The sequence below is a fragment of the Mustela erminea genome, chromosome 14 (genome assembly GCF_009829155.1).
Source record: "Mustela erminea isolate mMusErm1 chromosome 14, mMusErm1.Pri, whole genome shotgun sequence".
Taxonomy (NCBI): domain Eukaryota; kingdom Metazoa; phylum Chordata; class Mammalia; order Carnivora; family Mustelidae; genus Mustela; species Mustela erminea.
The window spans coordinates 12,308,721-12,324,030 of record NC_045627.1 but is presented as its reverse complement, the minus strand read 5'-3'; the positions used below and the strand labels follow the sequence as shown (position 1 = coordinate 12,324,030).

The 15,310-nt window shown below is 43.0% G+C and overlaps 1 protein-coding gene across 9 annotated transcripts in view; it reads right to left on the bottom strand.

The window, feature by feature from the left end:
- Positions 1–8,121: 8,121 nt before the first annotated feature.
- Positions 8,122–15,310, bottom strand: part of ZP4 (zona pellucida glycoprotein 4) — a 58,598-nt gene continuing 51,409 nt past the window's right edge. For 6 of the 9 annotated variants that reach the window (XM_032312740.1, XM_032312739.1, XM_032312743.1 and 3 more), the window contains 11 exons: positions 14,822–14,930; positions 14,289–14,579; positions 13,215–13,364; positions 12,106–12,293; positions 11,463–11,560; positions 10,537–10,667; positions 10,161–10,350; positions 9,936–10,083; positions 9,556–9,634; positions 8,401–8,517; positions 8,122–8,264 (listed from right to left, as the gene is read on the bottom strand). In XM_032312740.1, coding sequence (XP_032168631.1) covers positions 8,161–8,264; positions 8,401–8,517; positions 9,556–9,634; positions 9,936–10,083; positions 10,161–10,350; positions 10,537–10,667; positions 11,463–11,560; positions 12,106–12,293; positions 13,215–13,364; positions 14,289–14,579; positions 14,822–14,930 — 1,605 coding nt within the window. In that variant the 3' untranslated portion in view covers positions 8,122–8,160. Of the gene's footprint in view, positions 8,265–8,400; positions 8,518–9,555; positions 9,635–9,935; positions 10,084–10,160; positions 10,351–10,536; positions 10,668–11,462; positions 11,561–12,105; positions 12,294–13,214; positions 13,365–14,288; positions 14,580–14,821; positions 14,994–15,310 lie in introns of those variants that run through there. The other 3 variants (XM_032312744.1, XM_032312745.1, XM_032312737.1) reach the window with 2 other exon arrangements.

The window sequence follows — 15,310 nt, the reverse complement described above, 5'->3', positions numbered from 1 at the left end:
GAGAGACAGGGGAGTGACTGCTAATGGTATTTCTTTTCTTTCTTTTTTTTTTTTTTTAAAGATTTTATTTATTTATTTGAGAGAGAGACAGTGAGAGAGAGCATGATCGAGGAGAAGGTCAGAGGGAGAAGCAGACTCCCCATGGAGCTGGGAGCCCGATGCGGGACTCGATCCCAGGACTCTGGGATCATGACCTGAGCCGAAGGCAGTCGTCCAACCAACTGAGCCACCCAGGTGTCCCTGCTAATGGTATTTCTTTTGGGCTGATGAAGATGTTCTAAAATGGAGTATAATGGTGGTTGCACAACTTTGAATATACTAAAAACCATGGAAGTATACATTTTAAATTGTATAGAATGTGAACTGTGTTTCAATAAATCTATTAAATTATATGAAAACCAAAGACTAGGTTTCTGAAGAGAAAAAGCTATAGTTGCCATTGGATTTGTAATTTTTCTTTGTGGCATTTTTATGCTTTGGCCAAGTACTTTTTCTTAAAGGGAAAAAATGAGTTGTGGGTGTTTTAATAGGATATCAAAGTCTGTGGGTTATCTAATCATCAAAAGATTAAGACACTGGAGTTTGTTCTAAGGGACAATCCTTTGTTATCCTGAAGCATTTTCCATTCCTGTGAACCATGAAGACTCAGGGAGTTAGGTATTTGCTAACAGAACTAGACGGTGCCCATGTCCTAAAAGGCCAGCCTGGTCAGGAATTCCTGTCTTAGGGAGTGACTATGTTCTGGATAAATTCAGCCATTCTCTGTGGATTTTCTAGGCACCTTTAAATCTGGTTGAATTATGTCATAGTTGGTGTGATTCACTCAGCAAATGTTCCCTGAGCTCCCAGGCTGTGCCAGTCCCTTTGTCCCAGACAAGGACAAGGGAATTTTTAGGATGAGAGTCTGACTTTGAGGAGGTCTGGGTAGCACAACCAGCTGTGAAGGCAACTAGCAACAGGAATCAGACCTCCCAATAGCTGTGTTGTCGGTCTCAGGGCACTTTCTGGGTGCGCCCTTTTCCATTGTGAGGAAATAGTGACCAGTAGACAATGGGTTTCTCTCCTTAGCTTGTGCTTGTCTCCTCACCCACTCCTTGCCAGCACCCCTAGGGTTATCCTGAAGAACACAATAAGGCCAAATAATCATGAGGGTAAGAGAACAGATTCTTCTTTGAAAACTAAACTCCTAGGTATTTTTGACCCACGGAAAATAAAGTCAGCATCCTGAGAGAGCCCTGTTTCTGGACGGACGAGGGGATGAATTACCAGATAGGCACAGGGGAGGAACAGCCGGTAAACATGCAGCAGTAGCTATTACAATCCAGCTCTTACTCTAATATTGAGATTAAAAGTTAAAACCTGATTGGTCTATTTCATTTTGTCTATATCATTGAAGCCTAAATCTTTAGCTGATCACCATCAATCTTTTTACAGTCAGCACTCTGCCCTCTGCTTCCTCCGCTCCCAATCTGTTTGAGAGACTTCACTGGATTTGGCCATTTCTTGTCACCTAACTCAGCTATTGGGAGTGCTGGGGAAGGTGATATATTTCTCTTTGTCACGGTATTCAGTCCTTTCCATAACAGCAAAGATAAAAGAGTACTTGTTGGAAAAAGTGGGAAGAGAAGAGGTTGGTGAGTGGCTTCTAATTTCTGCTCCCCTTGGCCTATGGCTATTGCAATAAGACTTGCTCAGACTTCTATTGAAAAACAAGGCTTTGCCTCTTAAAAGGCAGAAGTGTGCTGTGGTGTAGGACAAAAGCACATTGCCAGCTCACAGCATGAAAATCCTGAGTGAGGAATTAGGGAAGTCAAATTTCCAAGGGATAGCCAGGAATCAAGACCAACAAAAATGACCAAAGGAGATTCAGAAAAGTCCAAGAGCTAAGAATTTAAATCTAGAAGGAAAGAAATAATTTAGTCCTTATTTCAGATATGAGAAAGTCAAGTCTGTAGAGGTTAAATGTTTTATCAACAGTCATGTAGCTAGTATCCTGGTCTGAATATTTTGGGTGAAGTTGGGGGCAGCAGGGGCTGACAATCTCTTAGAATGGTCACTGTGATAGCAGGTTCAATTTCTGGTTCTCTGTTATTTCTCCTGTTCTCAGACCATCTAAGTTCTCTGTAATTGTAATAGATCACTCTAATTTCAATTCCCAATACAAAAGGGAATTTTGTTGAACATGAAGATCAAAAAAAAAAAAAAGTTTCAATATGTAGTGCTCAAATCAAGATATTATTTCCCATCATCTGCCAACTGTTTTGGGTTTTCTTAGATTTAACCTAGGAAGAAATTCTATTTCTCTGGAAAGTGACAGAATGATGGAATCTTAACACTTAGGTCCTTAAGTGGTCAATGATCAGCAGATTTCCATCCTTCTTGACATAGGCTTATTTTAAATCTCCCTTGCTTATGGGCTGATTAGACACAGGGAGCAACAACCTCCCAGCTTGCTAACACTGAGGACATAGCAGTCTAATTGGATCTGCCAATACCAAGGTGCATAGTGTCAGAAAACAGAGTGATGATGGAAGGGACCCTTGTAGCCAGGACTAGGTACAGCCTAAGGAGGAGTAGCAGACACTGGACTATAGCAGATCTTACCTCTGAAAATAGGTGCCTCGCCTTAAGGGATATAGAGCAATTAGAACTCTTTTACATAGTTAATAGCGAGCCTGAGCGTAAAAAGTGAAATACTTTGGAAAACAGTTTGGCAGTTGCTTATGAAGTATACATTTCCCCAGGACTGAGCAGTTCAACTCTTTCACATCCAAGATCACATAGCTCCACAAAAGTAAGGGATATTAGTTACCTCTTGTGCGTTAAAAAAAAGTCACCCCAGAAACGTAATGTCTTGTAAAAGTAATAATCAGTTCTTTTTCATGGTTGTGTAGAACCAGCTCAGCTGGGTGGTTCCAGTGCAAGGTATTTTTTATAAGGCTGTGGGCCAGAGGATTCTCTTCCAAGGAGGCACTCACATGGCTGTTTTCTGGTGAGAGGCCACAGGGCTGCTTCAGCATCCTTATTGTGGCAGGACAACTGACTTCTCCATAGACAAGGCAGAAGCTTCACAGTCTTTTATAACCTATGCCCCGGCCCATCATCACTTTTACTATGTTCTATTGTCACAGGGCCATTTTGGTTCAGAGGAAAAGATTGCATAAGTTTGTTGTACACTAGGAAGGAGGCTGGTTACCAGTATTTAATAACTCCAAACTGGAAACCACTCAGATACCCATCAATAAGAAAAAAAAGAGGAGTTTTCTTTTTTATATATTTTATATTAAACATTTTATTTGAAAGAGATCATGATCGGCGGGGAAGGGTAGAGGGAGAAGCAGACTCCTCACTGAGCAGGGAGTGTGATGCAGGACTCAATCCCAGGACCCCAGGATCATGACCTGAGCCAAAGGCAGACACTTAACCGACTGAGCACTCAGGTACCCTAAGCTATTTTTGAATGATCTTGTTTGAGGGAGAGGGGAGAGAAAGCGAACACAAACAGGTGCAGGAGCATGGGGAAAGGGACAAGCAGACTGTGAGGAGTATAGAGCCTGATGGGGGCCTCAGTCTCATGACCCTTAGATCATGACCTGAACCAAAATTCAAGAGTCAATACTCAACTGACTGAACCACCCACGCACCCCTAAACTGATATTTTTAATGTAATGTAGTACATGAAAGAACAGTTGACACATGTAATGTAGATCTCAGACACTAAGGAGTCTGAACCGAAGTGTATGTATGGTTCCATTTACATAAAGTTCAAGAACAAGTAAAACCAACCTTTGGTGATAAGACAGCACCTCTAGAAAATGTTCACCAGGAATAAAAATGAAGAAACTTCCTGGGATTGCTTCTTTTATTTTATCTTTTGATTAGGGTGGTGGTTAGACAAATATGTATTCAGTAGGCTCTCTACAACATTGGTACGCCTTATATGCTTCATTGTATGTATATTAGGACTAGAGAAGTTAAGGGAAAAAAAAATCCAGGAACTGTTAAACACCTGATCTTTCTGTATATGACTAGGCCATTTACTTTCTTCCACCCTGGCAGTGAACAGATGGACCTGGGACAAGGGATTCCTGGAATTTAGGAGTATAAGACTCTTCCAGTCTACTTTGAATAAGTAGATCCATATAAATGTGGAAGAAATGTGATCACTCGTAGTTTGTGGTCAAAGTTGGTGCTTCTTGGTCTTCAGTTACACAGAGCTTCCAATTGGCTTTTATACCATGTGAATGGACAAGATTGATACTTGAAGACATTATCAAGAAAAAAAGGTCTGAGAAGACAATTCAGGATAAATCAGATTTGTATTTGAAAAGTCAGAATATACTATGTTTTTAAATCTCAAAATATGTGCCTAAACAAAAGACAGATCAAGGAAATAGACAATTTAAGAACATTTCATCTGGAAATGAACTAGGGGGATAGAGACAAGACAGAAGGGGGATAAAGCAGAAACAAGGATTTTTCCTTGAGTTATTAGTCATGTACTCTGTATTAAAATTTTCTATCAACAAATCACAGATAGAAGACCAGAGAATGGTGATAGAGAATATTCTAAGTTCTAAAGCATATGGAATAGCCAAATACAGGAGTTCAGAAGTCAGAGTAATGGGCTGGAATAACCTTCCAGAATAACCTGGAGGTCAACAGAGCAATATCTTCAAAATAGAGAATAGGCCACTCATCTGTAATTTGGTACCTAGCTAAACTGTCAAGAGCTAGCTTGGGGGAGGGGCAAGAAGAAAGATGCTCTCAGGCATCCAGGTTCTTAAAGTTTGCCTTCTATGCCATTCTTTCTCAAATGGATATCCAAAAAAAAAAAAAAAAAAAGTATATGGTGCCAGAGCTAAGTAACAAACTGAAACATGAGCTAAGATTCATCTGAGAGAAAGGGAAGCCATCAAAGGGAAATCTTAGGCTGATAGCTGTGTAACAGGCCTAGGGAGCTACTTAGAGAAGACTCTGCAAGATAAATTAGTGATAGGCACACAAAGGAATAAACAAAATGAGCAATTATTTTATCCAGGAAAAACCCATAATATACAAGAGCTAGAAATCAGTTTCATTAAGTTTGGAGTATATTGTGAAGGTAGGGAAGAGTCTGGGTGACAATATAAGCTTCTAAGAAGTTACCAGAAAAAGCCTATTAAAATTGACAAATGCCAAAAAGTAGTATAAATTTGAGAATGTTTAAGAATTATCTCCTCTGGGAATAATAAAGTTTCCAATTTAGCTAAGAGACTGTATTAATAAGCTATTCAAGTAATGGTTCCAACTGATACTTCACTTTAGAGCTATGATTTAACTTTAAGGTAAGTAGATTTAGCCAGCGGCTTTTCTATTCAAAGGTACACTATAATAATTTCTCCTTGCAATATTCCTTTTTCCCTGTTGAGCAGTCTAAGTTCCAATAAGGATTCCATGGTTAGGAAAGCAGAAACACCCTAGATATACAGAAATATGTTCTGTAGAGCTCTATTCCTGTAAGATTTTCTGAAAGAAAGTTTCCACAGTCACATATGTTTGGGAAATAGTTTTTAGCTCCCTTTGGAGGCTAACAACGCATTAATATAATCAATCTGAGAAACCTGGCTGGAGATAACCTGGTAAGTTCTAGGTCAAGGCTTAAGCTCCTTGATTTATTTCCTTGATTGGATCTAGTTTAAATATAGAGGTTACCACCTTTCCAAAAGAAAAAAAAGTGGGGGACACCTGGGTGGCTCAGTCAGTTAAGTATCCAACTCTTGGTTTTGGCTCATGTCATGATCTCAGTGTCAAGCCCAAGTTGGGCTTGAGCTCAGTCAACACTGAGTCTATAGAACTCCACACACTGGCTTTGTTTTACTGGGATAAGCCAAGAACTCATGACCTTATTCACTTAGTTTTCTCACAGGCAGAGCAGGACTGGACTTGGCAATTCCTTCTCCTCATTCTCTTGATTTTTTCCCCCCCTTATTTACCGTCATAATTTGTCTGCCCTTGTTGCTGGGACATCATCTTTCATGGTTTATGTTGCTATTCTTCCCATGCTAGTATAATGCCTGTCACATAGGATGTCTAGTACATATTTGAATTTAGTGACTTCACTCATGCTGTAGCTCCTTGCTGAAGTAGCTCCTAGCCAGATGTGGCTATAGACTCATGAAGTATGGCTAGTATAAGAATTTTTAATTAAGAGGGATGCCTGGGTGGCTGAGTTGGTTAGGCAACTGCCTTTGGCTCAGGTCATGATCCCAGGGTCCTGGGATCGAGCCCCACCTCGGACTCCCTGCTCAGTGGGAAGCCTGCTTCTCCCTCTCTCTCTGCTGCTGTGCCTGCTTGTGCTCTCTTGCTCTGTTAAATAAATAAAGATCTTTTAAAAAAAAAGAATTTTAATTAAGAAAAAAAAGAATTTTAATTAAATTTGGGAATACCTACTTTGTTCAGCTATAAGAAAACTTAATGTTTGGAACAATTTGGGTACATGAATCTGTTTTTTCACCTGTAGATATTAGGAGACCTAAAAATATGGTACTTCCAATTTTTAACCTGTAAATTGAGATGTGCTGCAAATATACATGAATATAAAAATATCAAATTCTGCTTTACTGAAGTGATAAATAAATTAATGTAAGTTTTTAATTTTTTAAAGATTAATTAAAGAGAGAGAGAGAGGTCACAAGTAGGCAGAGAGGCAGGCGGGGGTGGGGGAGCAGGGCTCCCCGCTGAGCAGAGAGCCCAATGTGGCGCTCGATCCCAGGACCCTGGGATCATGACCTGAGCTGAAGGCAGAGGCTTTAACCCACTGAGCCACCCAGGCACCCCTAATTTATTTTAATTGTACTTAACCTAATACATCGATTCATGATTGCCCAGGTAATCTACTGTTATACTTGGTTACTGAACAAGTTAACCACTATCACCACTGCAATCCAAGACCACTGTTCTTCCTCTTTAGCAAAAAGGGGAGTCTGTCATTAGTCCCAGACCTTTGTTCTAGGCATCTGTTTTAGGAGCCTCCCTCAAGCAAGTGTCAGGCAAACAGGCAAGCTGCAGAAAAACTTTGGTCAAGCTGAATCTCTGTCCCACTGGAAATTGGTCCTATGGAAAAACTGAGTATTTTTCAGTAGAATATGGAGTTAAGAACACAATATCTGAAATCAGACTTGAATTCATGGTCCAGTCTTGCCATTAGTTGACTAAGTGATACTGGGGAAGTTTGGCTTTATAGATGTTCCAAATCCTGGAAATTCGGGATTTACCTTTTTAGGTTTTCATAAAAATATTTACTTTAAGTCACCATGTGTTTCTTTTAATCTTAAGGACTCTTAAACTAGGGAATTGCTGGTATGGCTCAAAACTAAGCCTCTTCTGATCAAACCACTTCAAGCTGACCAATCCATGATCAGATACTTCTTTTAGTCATTGTTTTTGACATTGGTTTTCAATGTGATGCTTAGAATATCATCCTCACCTGAGAAATGGTTAGAAATATAAGTTTTTTTTTTTTTTTTTTTTTTTTTTTAAAGATTTTATTTATTTATTTGACAGAGGGAGATCACAAGTAGGCAGAGAGGCAGGCAGAGAGAGAGGAGGAAGCAGGCTCCCTGCTGAGCAGAGAGCCGGATGCGGGACTCGATCCCAGGACCCTGAGATCATGACCTGAGCTGAAGGCAGCGGCTTAACCCACTGAGCCACCCAGGTGCCCGAAATATAAGTTTTTAAGCCTTAGCTCAGACCTGCTTAAAATCTGGGGGTGGGACCAGTAATCAATTTCATCAGCCCCCTTTGATCCTGATGTACACTGAAGTTGGAGAACCAGTGTCTATAAGATACCAGACTAGCTCTAGGCTAGTTCTACCTTAGTTTGATGGATTTTGTGGAAGAGTTTTGTTTTATACTCCTCTTAAACTTGTAGCCTTCTCTGTATTTAGTTTATGACCTAACTTGTCAACCAACTATGAACTACTGAAGTGTTCCATTCAGAAATTAGAAGGACTGAAGGAGAGGCCCAGGGTATCATTGTTGTTATTCTGTTGTCATGCAAAATACTGCCCCAAGCTGGAAAGAGGAGATGCCAACAGCAGGTTATTTACTTTCTTTCAAATGAGAAGCTGGGCACAGTCTGATAGTTCAGTCTGGTTTTATTAACACAACTGGAATAATTCATCTCCATTTTCTGATAGCCAAGTAGGACACTAACAAGGCTCCAATGATTAAGGTCCCAGAAAGGCCTGCCATCCACAGAGCTTGGGAATCTACAGGAGAACCTGTGGGGTAAAAAGGTAGGTTAATGTATGCCAAGACCAAGTGATTCTATACCCTTTATATATATAAGTAGTTTTGGCTTGACTATTGGTTCACGTAAGGGGCTTCCAATAGCTGCTTAAGTCTCTGCCCACTCACTTGGTTTTTTATGGAGCTTTTCTGAGGAGTCCTTAGTGGCTTGGAGTAAGATCATGGGACCCTTGCTAGAAATGCTAGCAGTATGGTTATGAAAATGGATGTTGGAGTTTCTTCTTCCTGTCGAGAAAGGAGAGCTAGGGATTAGTTAGAATTCTTTGTACATGGATGGGAAGGAGAGAGTTAGGTCCTTCAATGGGCACAGCTCTGTTCCATGTCTTAAGTGTGTTAATAGAAACTCAAAGAAGTCCAAGAGTTTGTATCTAACACTGCTACCTCGTTTTCACCAGAATTTGATAATAGAATTATGATATTTGACTTTCCCCAAACGGCTATTCTTCTGTAAAAGAGGTATTTAGTCAGTAATAGTTTAATACCAAGACCTTTTCCTAAGCTACAAAGGTAGCTAAGACAGTAACAGAGCAAAGCTGTTTGAATCTCATTTCTATTGCCAGTTATAGGACCTTGGAAAAGTCAGTCTAAGTTTTAGAAGGGTATCCGTTTCTTTCAGAAGCATAGAAATTTTAGAAAGGTGTAGAATATAGGTCATCAGAGTTAGGTTCTAAATATTTAATGCAGTATTTCATAACTATTATTGAGGTGTAACTATACAAGGCCTACCCACACCAACAAGGGACTTAAAGCTTTAAGGGTCATGATTCCCAATGAATTCAGGAGCTAGACAGGTAAAAGTCAGTGGACCAGGTAGGAGTACACACACATTATTGGAGGACTGGGTCTGACCAACTAGGACACCTACTCTGTCTGCAGTCATATGCCAACTATAGATCTTTAGGCCGTGTTGCTAGACAGGCCTATAAGCAGTTGTCAATGGCTTGGTTTGTGAGCTGGCCAGATAAAAGTTTTGTTCGACTGAGCCATGTGTAGGTCTTGGGCCAGTCTGATTCCTCACTTAGCTTTTTCCATATACATTTTGACTAAGGCTGAGACTTGAGGATTTATAGCTTATATTTAAGAGGCCTGGAATTCTAGGAAGCTTGTTATCTGTTCTGCTGCATCCTAAAAATTCCTAAAGTGGACTCATTAATAAGAGGATTCTTTACTTGGAATCATTTGCCTGTAGGCTAAAGAAGGTTAGCTGTGGGACTCAAGAGGATTTCAGGTCTGTCCTCCATTGTGGACAGCTTGACTACTCACTCCTGGCAGCAGGACAGGTTATCATACAGGATGGTGTCCCAGCAGGCTGGCAGATGGACGCACTACAGTGTAGGTATACCTGGGAGCCAACAGAATAGAGATCATTGTACAGAACCACATCACAAGTCTTCCAACTTAACTCCCCGGAAAGAAGTTGAAAGTTGCTATTTCCTGACATCCCAAGCAGATACTACAATAACACTAAAGAACTGGAGTCCAGTAGGCAAATGTCATTCATGCCATTGGACCAGCGATGGTGCTGAGGGAGTACCCAGCCACAATTAAGGAGCAGCCCTGGCCAAAGAGTGGTAGGATGTGGAAATAGTTCTGAATTGGAGGGTTCTGAGCCCTGCTGAGAAGCACAGAGGGAAGCATCATACCGATCCTCCGAGTGCCTTCTTTGTCACTGAGTCCACAAAGCTGAAGGTGAAAATGCTGAAACGCTGGTAGTGAGATGGAAATGGAGGATCCAGGGCTTTCTGGACAGGGATCAGCTGCGTCTGATAGTTGTCTCCAGCGTAGGGGCACCTAAGCAAAGATAACCGACAGTCAGGAGAGGCTTCTCCTAAGGGACTCCAGCACAAGTGCACAGAAGACCTCCTTACCCTTTCACCAGCATGGGCCACTGGCGCTGATGTTGGGGGTTTGTGCTGGGTGTGGCCCAACAGTGCTGGAGGAACAGCCCCAGGTGGGGGTCTGTTCTGTGGCGGATAGACACCTCCACGTAAATGGGATCCCGAAGCAGCTTCACCACTGGGTAGTCACTGGCAGTGTAATAGGATTCATAGTGCTTATCTGTAAGAGGCCAAAAGGAGTTGAAGCAATAAAACCAGAATTAGGAATTTCTATATTGCCTGAGACCGAGCATATACACATGAATACCTCCAGCAGGTTCTTATTACTGGGTTATATCTCTTAATGCTCAGAGAAGAGCGAGGGCTCGAGACCGTAGGCCGGATGCTCCAGCCAAGTGGGTCTTACCTTTGGCAATCTTGAGTTCCAGAGTAAGGGGTCCAGCCTGGGTTTCAGGAAGGGGTGGTGGGAGCGTAAAAATCTGGACATTAACCTGGGAGGCATTGCTGCTGATCAAGTAGCTGCAGCTAACTTGAAGCCTAAAAAAACACAAGAGCTTTGTTAGCTAGTGTGGGTAGTAGGATGGGCCAGGCCACCCTTCAGTTTTTAAAGGTTTTAGGAACCATTACATGCGAGGTACTGGACAAGTTTGTAAACCTAAGGGGTGTGGTTCCTGAGCTTATAGGAGCTAGATCTTAGTTGGGGAGACCAATATGTAGACAGGATCATGGTCCGTGTGGTACTGCGAGAAAGAGGTGCTTTCTGTAGAAAGGGTAGTCCGGGAAGAGCTTGCAGGGGGTGGTCTTGAAGGAAGATAAAAAGTAATGGAGGTAAGAGGAAGGAGAGAAACAGCAGACAGAACAGAATGGAGACCAGAGTTTGTCCTTTTAGGGAATCTTCAAGGGACTTCAGTCTGAGGTTGGGGAATAGTGAGTGAGGGATGGAGGGTATTCGGGGGGTTTGCACTGGAGAGGGAAGTAGGAGGTATTTTATGCAGGTGCTTCAGGTTCCGTTCATGTCAAGTTTAAGCTGTGACAAGACAATGAGGCAGCTTTAAGTGTGCCATTTTCTCTGAGGCATTGAGGGGATTCTTTCTGTTCCAGAAAGACTATGGAGGGAGAAGGCCAAATTGAGGGTCCAGATAACTGAAATAGGAGTCTGGGGGAGTTTGATGGCAGTGATTCAGGATGACTTGGTCAAATAATGGTCCTGGAGATTGGACAACCAAGGCAGGAGACAGGTTCTCCTGTTATGAAAAGAGGTTTTGTGGATTCCTATTTTATGGAAGAGAAGGCATTCTGGTTAAGCAAGATCAGGTTAACTAACACCTTTACCTGAAAATACTGTCACGGGTGATAGAACCATGGCTCCAAGCTCTCACATCTCTAGTTGCGACCAGCTCATTTTCATATACTACCCAGTCTCCAATGATCTAGATGTATGGGGAAAGAAGTCTTATCATTCCTGTTAACTAGGTGCCACTTTATTCAGAACTTGATCTCACCTAGCACTTAGCAGTGCTAGGCTATTTTAGGCTGCATTTTCTGCTCCTTGAACAGAGCAGAAGCAGGTGACAACTTGGGACATGATCACTTCACCTTTCCTCAGGATAAGGCAATAGGGCTTGTAGTACTCAAATGAGGCAGCCAGGAACAGGACCAGATAATGTCAGCCAACCTCCCTGCTTACTTCTCTGGGGCGATGTGGCAAGAAGAACCTATTACTGGTACCTCCCATCCAGGGCTTGGTAGAAGTCCTGGGCCCTTGAGCACAGCTGGGATCTTAGCTGAACGCCCAGGGGTGGTTTTGGCTTTCTCAGTGGTGAATATTCTTCTGTCCTAAAGACCATCATACGCACCATGCCGCAGTCAGCTGTCTCCTTCATGGCTAAGATATTCCATCTCTCCCTCCAGTCACTAGGGCATCTCTATCTGACTTCTAGAACTAGGAACAGAGCCAAAGGTCAACTGCTCTTACCCGTCTTGTGGTACCACAGGAATTTAATGGAAACCAAAAGGTGACAAAGGTGTGTGTTGTCATCACAGGGGTGCATTCATGGTCATTCCTGAAGGCCAAGCGCACAGAATTTAAGAGCAGTGGGGGTGAGGTCACCTTCCGAGACACGACAATGGAGAAGTGGCCATCTTGGGTACAGTGGGACGTCACTGAAAAACCAGAGTGGCTGTGCTGAAAACAGGCCATACCTCCCGTTTTGAGCCAGATAGATATTTAGAGAGTTTTGATTCCTCCCCTAAGAGGCTGGCAGTCCCAACTAATGGACTCTGTGCAAGGTCAGCTGTCCAGAGCTTAACTGGAGCCCTGAACGAGCACCTGGATGGAGCCCCTGGATTTGAGTGTTGCCTCCACTGATTTCTGATAAAACTTCAGCCAAGCATCTACACTCCTGGCTCTAGCTTCACTTATAAAATGGGCTTAATAGTACTTGCTTTGTTCTACTGGTCAGTATTCAGAGCTTAGAATAGAGTGTGGATTTTACATGTTTTGCATTAGAAAAACTTAGACTCTGATTTGGGACTCACAGGAAGCAGTCTGAAAGGGGGTTCTCAAGACACTTAACCTGTTCCCAAGCTGGCTGATTGTCTTAAATTTCTGTCAACTAGTTATTTTTGCAAGTAGACTTAGCTTCTTGAGTTCATTGAATATTTGGTTTCTGGGCCCCTGGGTGGCTCAGTGGTTAAGCGTCTGCCTTCCGGTTAGGTCACGATCCTGAGGTCCTATGATCCAGACCTGCATTGGGCTCCCTGCTTGGCAGGAAGCCTGCTTCTCCCTCTCCCACTCCCTCTGCTTGTGTTCCCCCTCTTGCTGTCTCTGTCAAATAAACAGATAAAATATTTTAAAGAAAAAAAATATATTTGGTTTCTAGGAGAATTGACAAGGCAAGGCTGCAGAAAGTGATCAGTTAGAGTCAATATTCTAGGATACCCTCTGCTTATACACTAACTTCTGGTCATCTTTAACATTTGTCTTCTGGGGGTTGAGGGAAGAGGGAAGATCACTCTTCTCTGGATTTAATTGCAAGTTACTGGTACTTTTCTTTAGCTGGTTTCAGAGATGCACTAACTCACCTGTGTTTCCATAGTAACAGGAATTAGCCTCCAAATTGTAGCAGCAACCAACCTTCTCACAATCTCTTTGACTGATAGGTGAAGGAGCACATGGCAGCCTGTCCCACACTGGGACAGAATCACACAGGTCAGCGTTTGGAGCATCTAGGGCTACATTTTGAAGAGGAGAGTAACAAGCTAGATAACAAAGCTAGATAACAAAGTTGGGTCTTAAGGAAAAAAAAATCATTTCATTACTAAGTATTAGCATTCCCACAGATGTCTAGATGATCAGGGTAGCTCTGTATTACATGCTAGCAATAAGTTTCAGAAAGTTAAGTAAATATTAAGTCCCCTGAAATTGAAGGAGCTCCTTTTTCCTTCAAGCAAAGAATTCTTCCTTCTGTAGAGGTGCTTCTCCATCTTCCTGTACTGTGAGTTAACAGGCGATCTTTTTGAAATGTGAGGTCTGGTACAGCAGGTTTGATACGGGGATTGTGATTCTGCATTCTACCTCTTTGGATTATATTTTGGGTACAAGGCAGGGGAAAAGAGGGAACTGCAAGTTTGAATCCCTTAGGACTTAAAGGTAGGGCTTGCAGAGCACAAGACAAGATTTGCTGAAGCTGAGTCACACTTCCTGCTAATTCCCCAGTTAAGTGATCAAGTAGCCTCCAGCTGAAAGGGCTTAGCCCTATTTTCAGGGCACAGTTGATTCTCGGAGACATTTGCCAAGTATATTTAATAGCTTTAGATCCTTCCCTGCGCTTCTCAAGACTGAGGAGTTCCTGATCTTAGGCTAATTCTTGTTTGAATCCCAGCTCTGGAGCTCCCCAAGAGCTCCCCAGTGAGGGGCAACAATAGCACATACAGTACTGGTTAGGACTGGGGAGGGGACAGTGCTCTGCCCTCTGTGGTGCCTGGCACCAAGTAATCTAGTCACTCAAGTAGTAATTCTCTTAAGGACCTCATGTGCAGGGGAGCTGGAGGACAGTCCTTCATGTCACTGTCATGGCACAGCACAGGTAGAAGAGCCCAAGAGCACCTTCCAGGCAGCTCAGCGCCACCCAGACCCTGAGAGTTTCCAACCCTTACCTGGGGGATCCACAGGACACTTAAGCAGCTTTGTCTTTGTAACCGTGCTGCGTTCAGTCACATCTGCTCCTTCAACTCCAAGTAGCATGATATAGTGGGGATCCTGGGGAGTCACCCCTGATGGTGGTGCAGGGGTTCGCAGCATTCGTGGCGATTGGGTTGTCCTTACCCACTCGGTGACATAGCAGCTGCTGTAAGAGGCTTCTAGCACCATGGAGCTGCCTGGGCCTTCCCTTAGCCAGGTTCCACAGCCAGAGTCATTCTGCAGCCTGTGTGGCAGCCCGTGGTTGTCTGGAGGGCAGGCAGGAGCGAAAAGCACAGGGGTTAGTGGCCACAGTCCTCAGTGCTGGGAAAGGATAGCCCGCTTTGCTGTCAGACCTCAAGGGGCAACAGCAAGAAGAGAGACAGACTCTGGGAAGGGAAGTTATATTTTAGAGGATTCAGTCTATAGGAGAGGCTGCAGAGTTTACTAAAAGGGGAAAGTGTTAGGAAGGCAAACTAAAGGGCTAAGATGAGTGAGTCATCAAACTTACCCCAGGCTATCAGAGTAGGAGCTGCTGTCCCCTGGCTCAGGTTTATGGTGAACTGAAGACTTTGCAGCCCACAATGGAGTTCACCAGGATAATCTGGTGCCTCGGGCTTCTGGTGGCCACTTAAAGCAAGAGACAAGAGTAAACAGAGCAAGATGGACTGCAGCATCCACATAGCGCCGCTAGGAGCCCCCACTGGCCGTAAGACCCTCCTAAACTCCCAAGAACCAGAGCTCCCCATGCTCCGTGAGGTTCTTTATATACAAAAGGAACTGGCTTCAGGTGCACGCGTGTGTGATATGCAGGTGGACCTCCTTTGGGAAGGGTGATTCTTCCAGCTTCATTCACTTTGGGCCATGGTCTACAGCTGCATTACTTTAAACATTGCCATTGCAATCCAGGCAATTCTGAGCTTAGGTAAAATGTGGTACCTTTCAGCTAAAAGAGGCTTCCCCAGAGTTGCTCAAGGTAGCACTTATTCTAGTAGCTTAT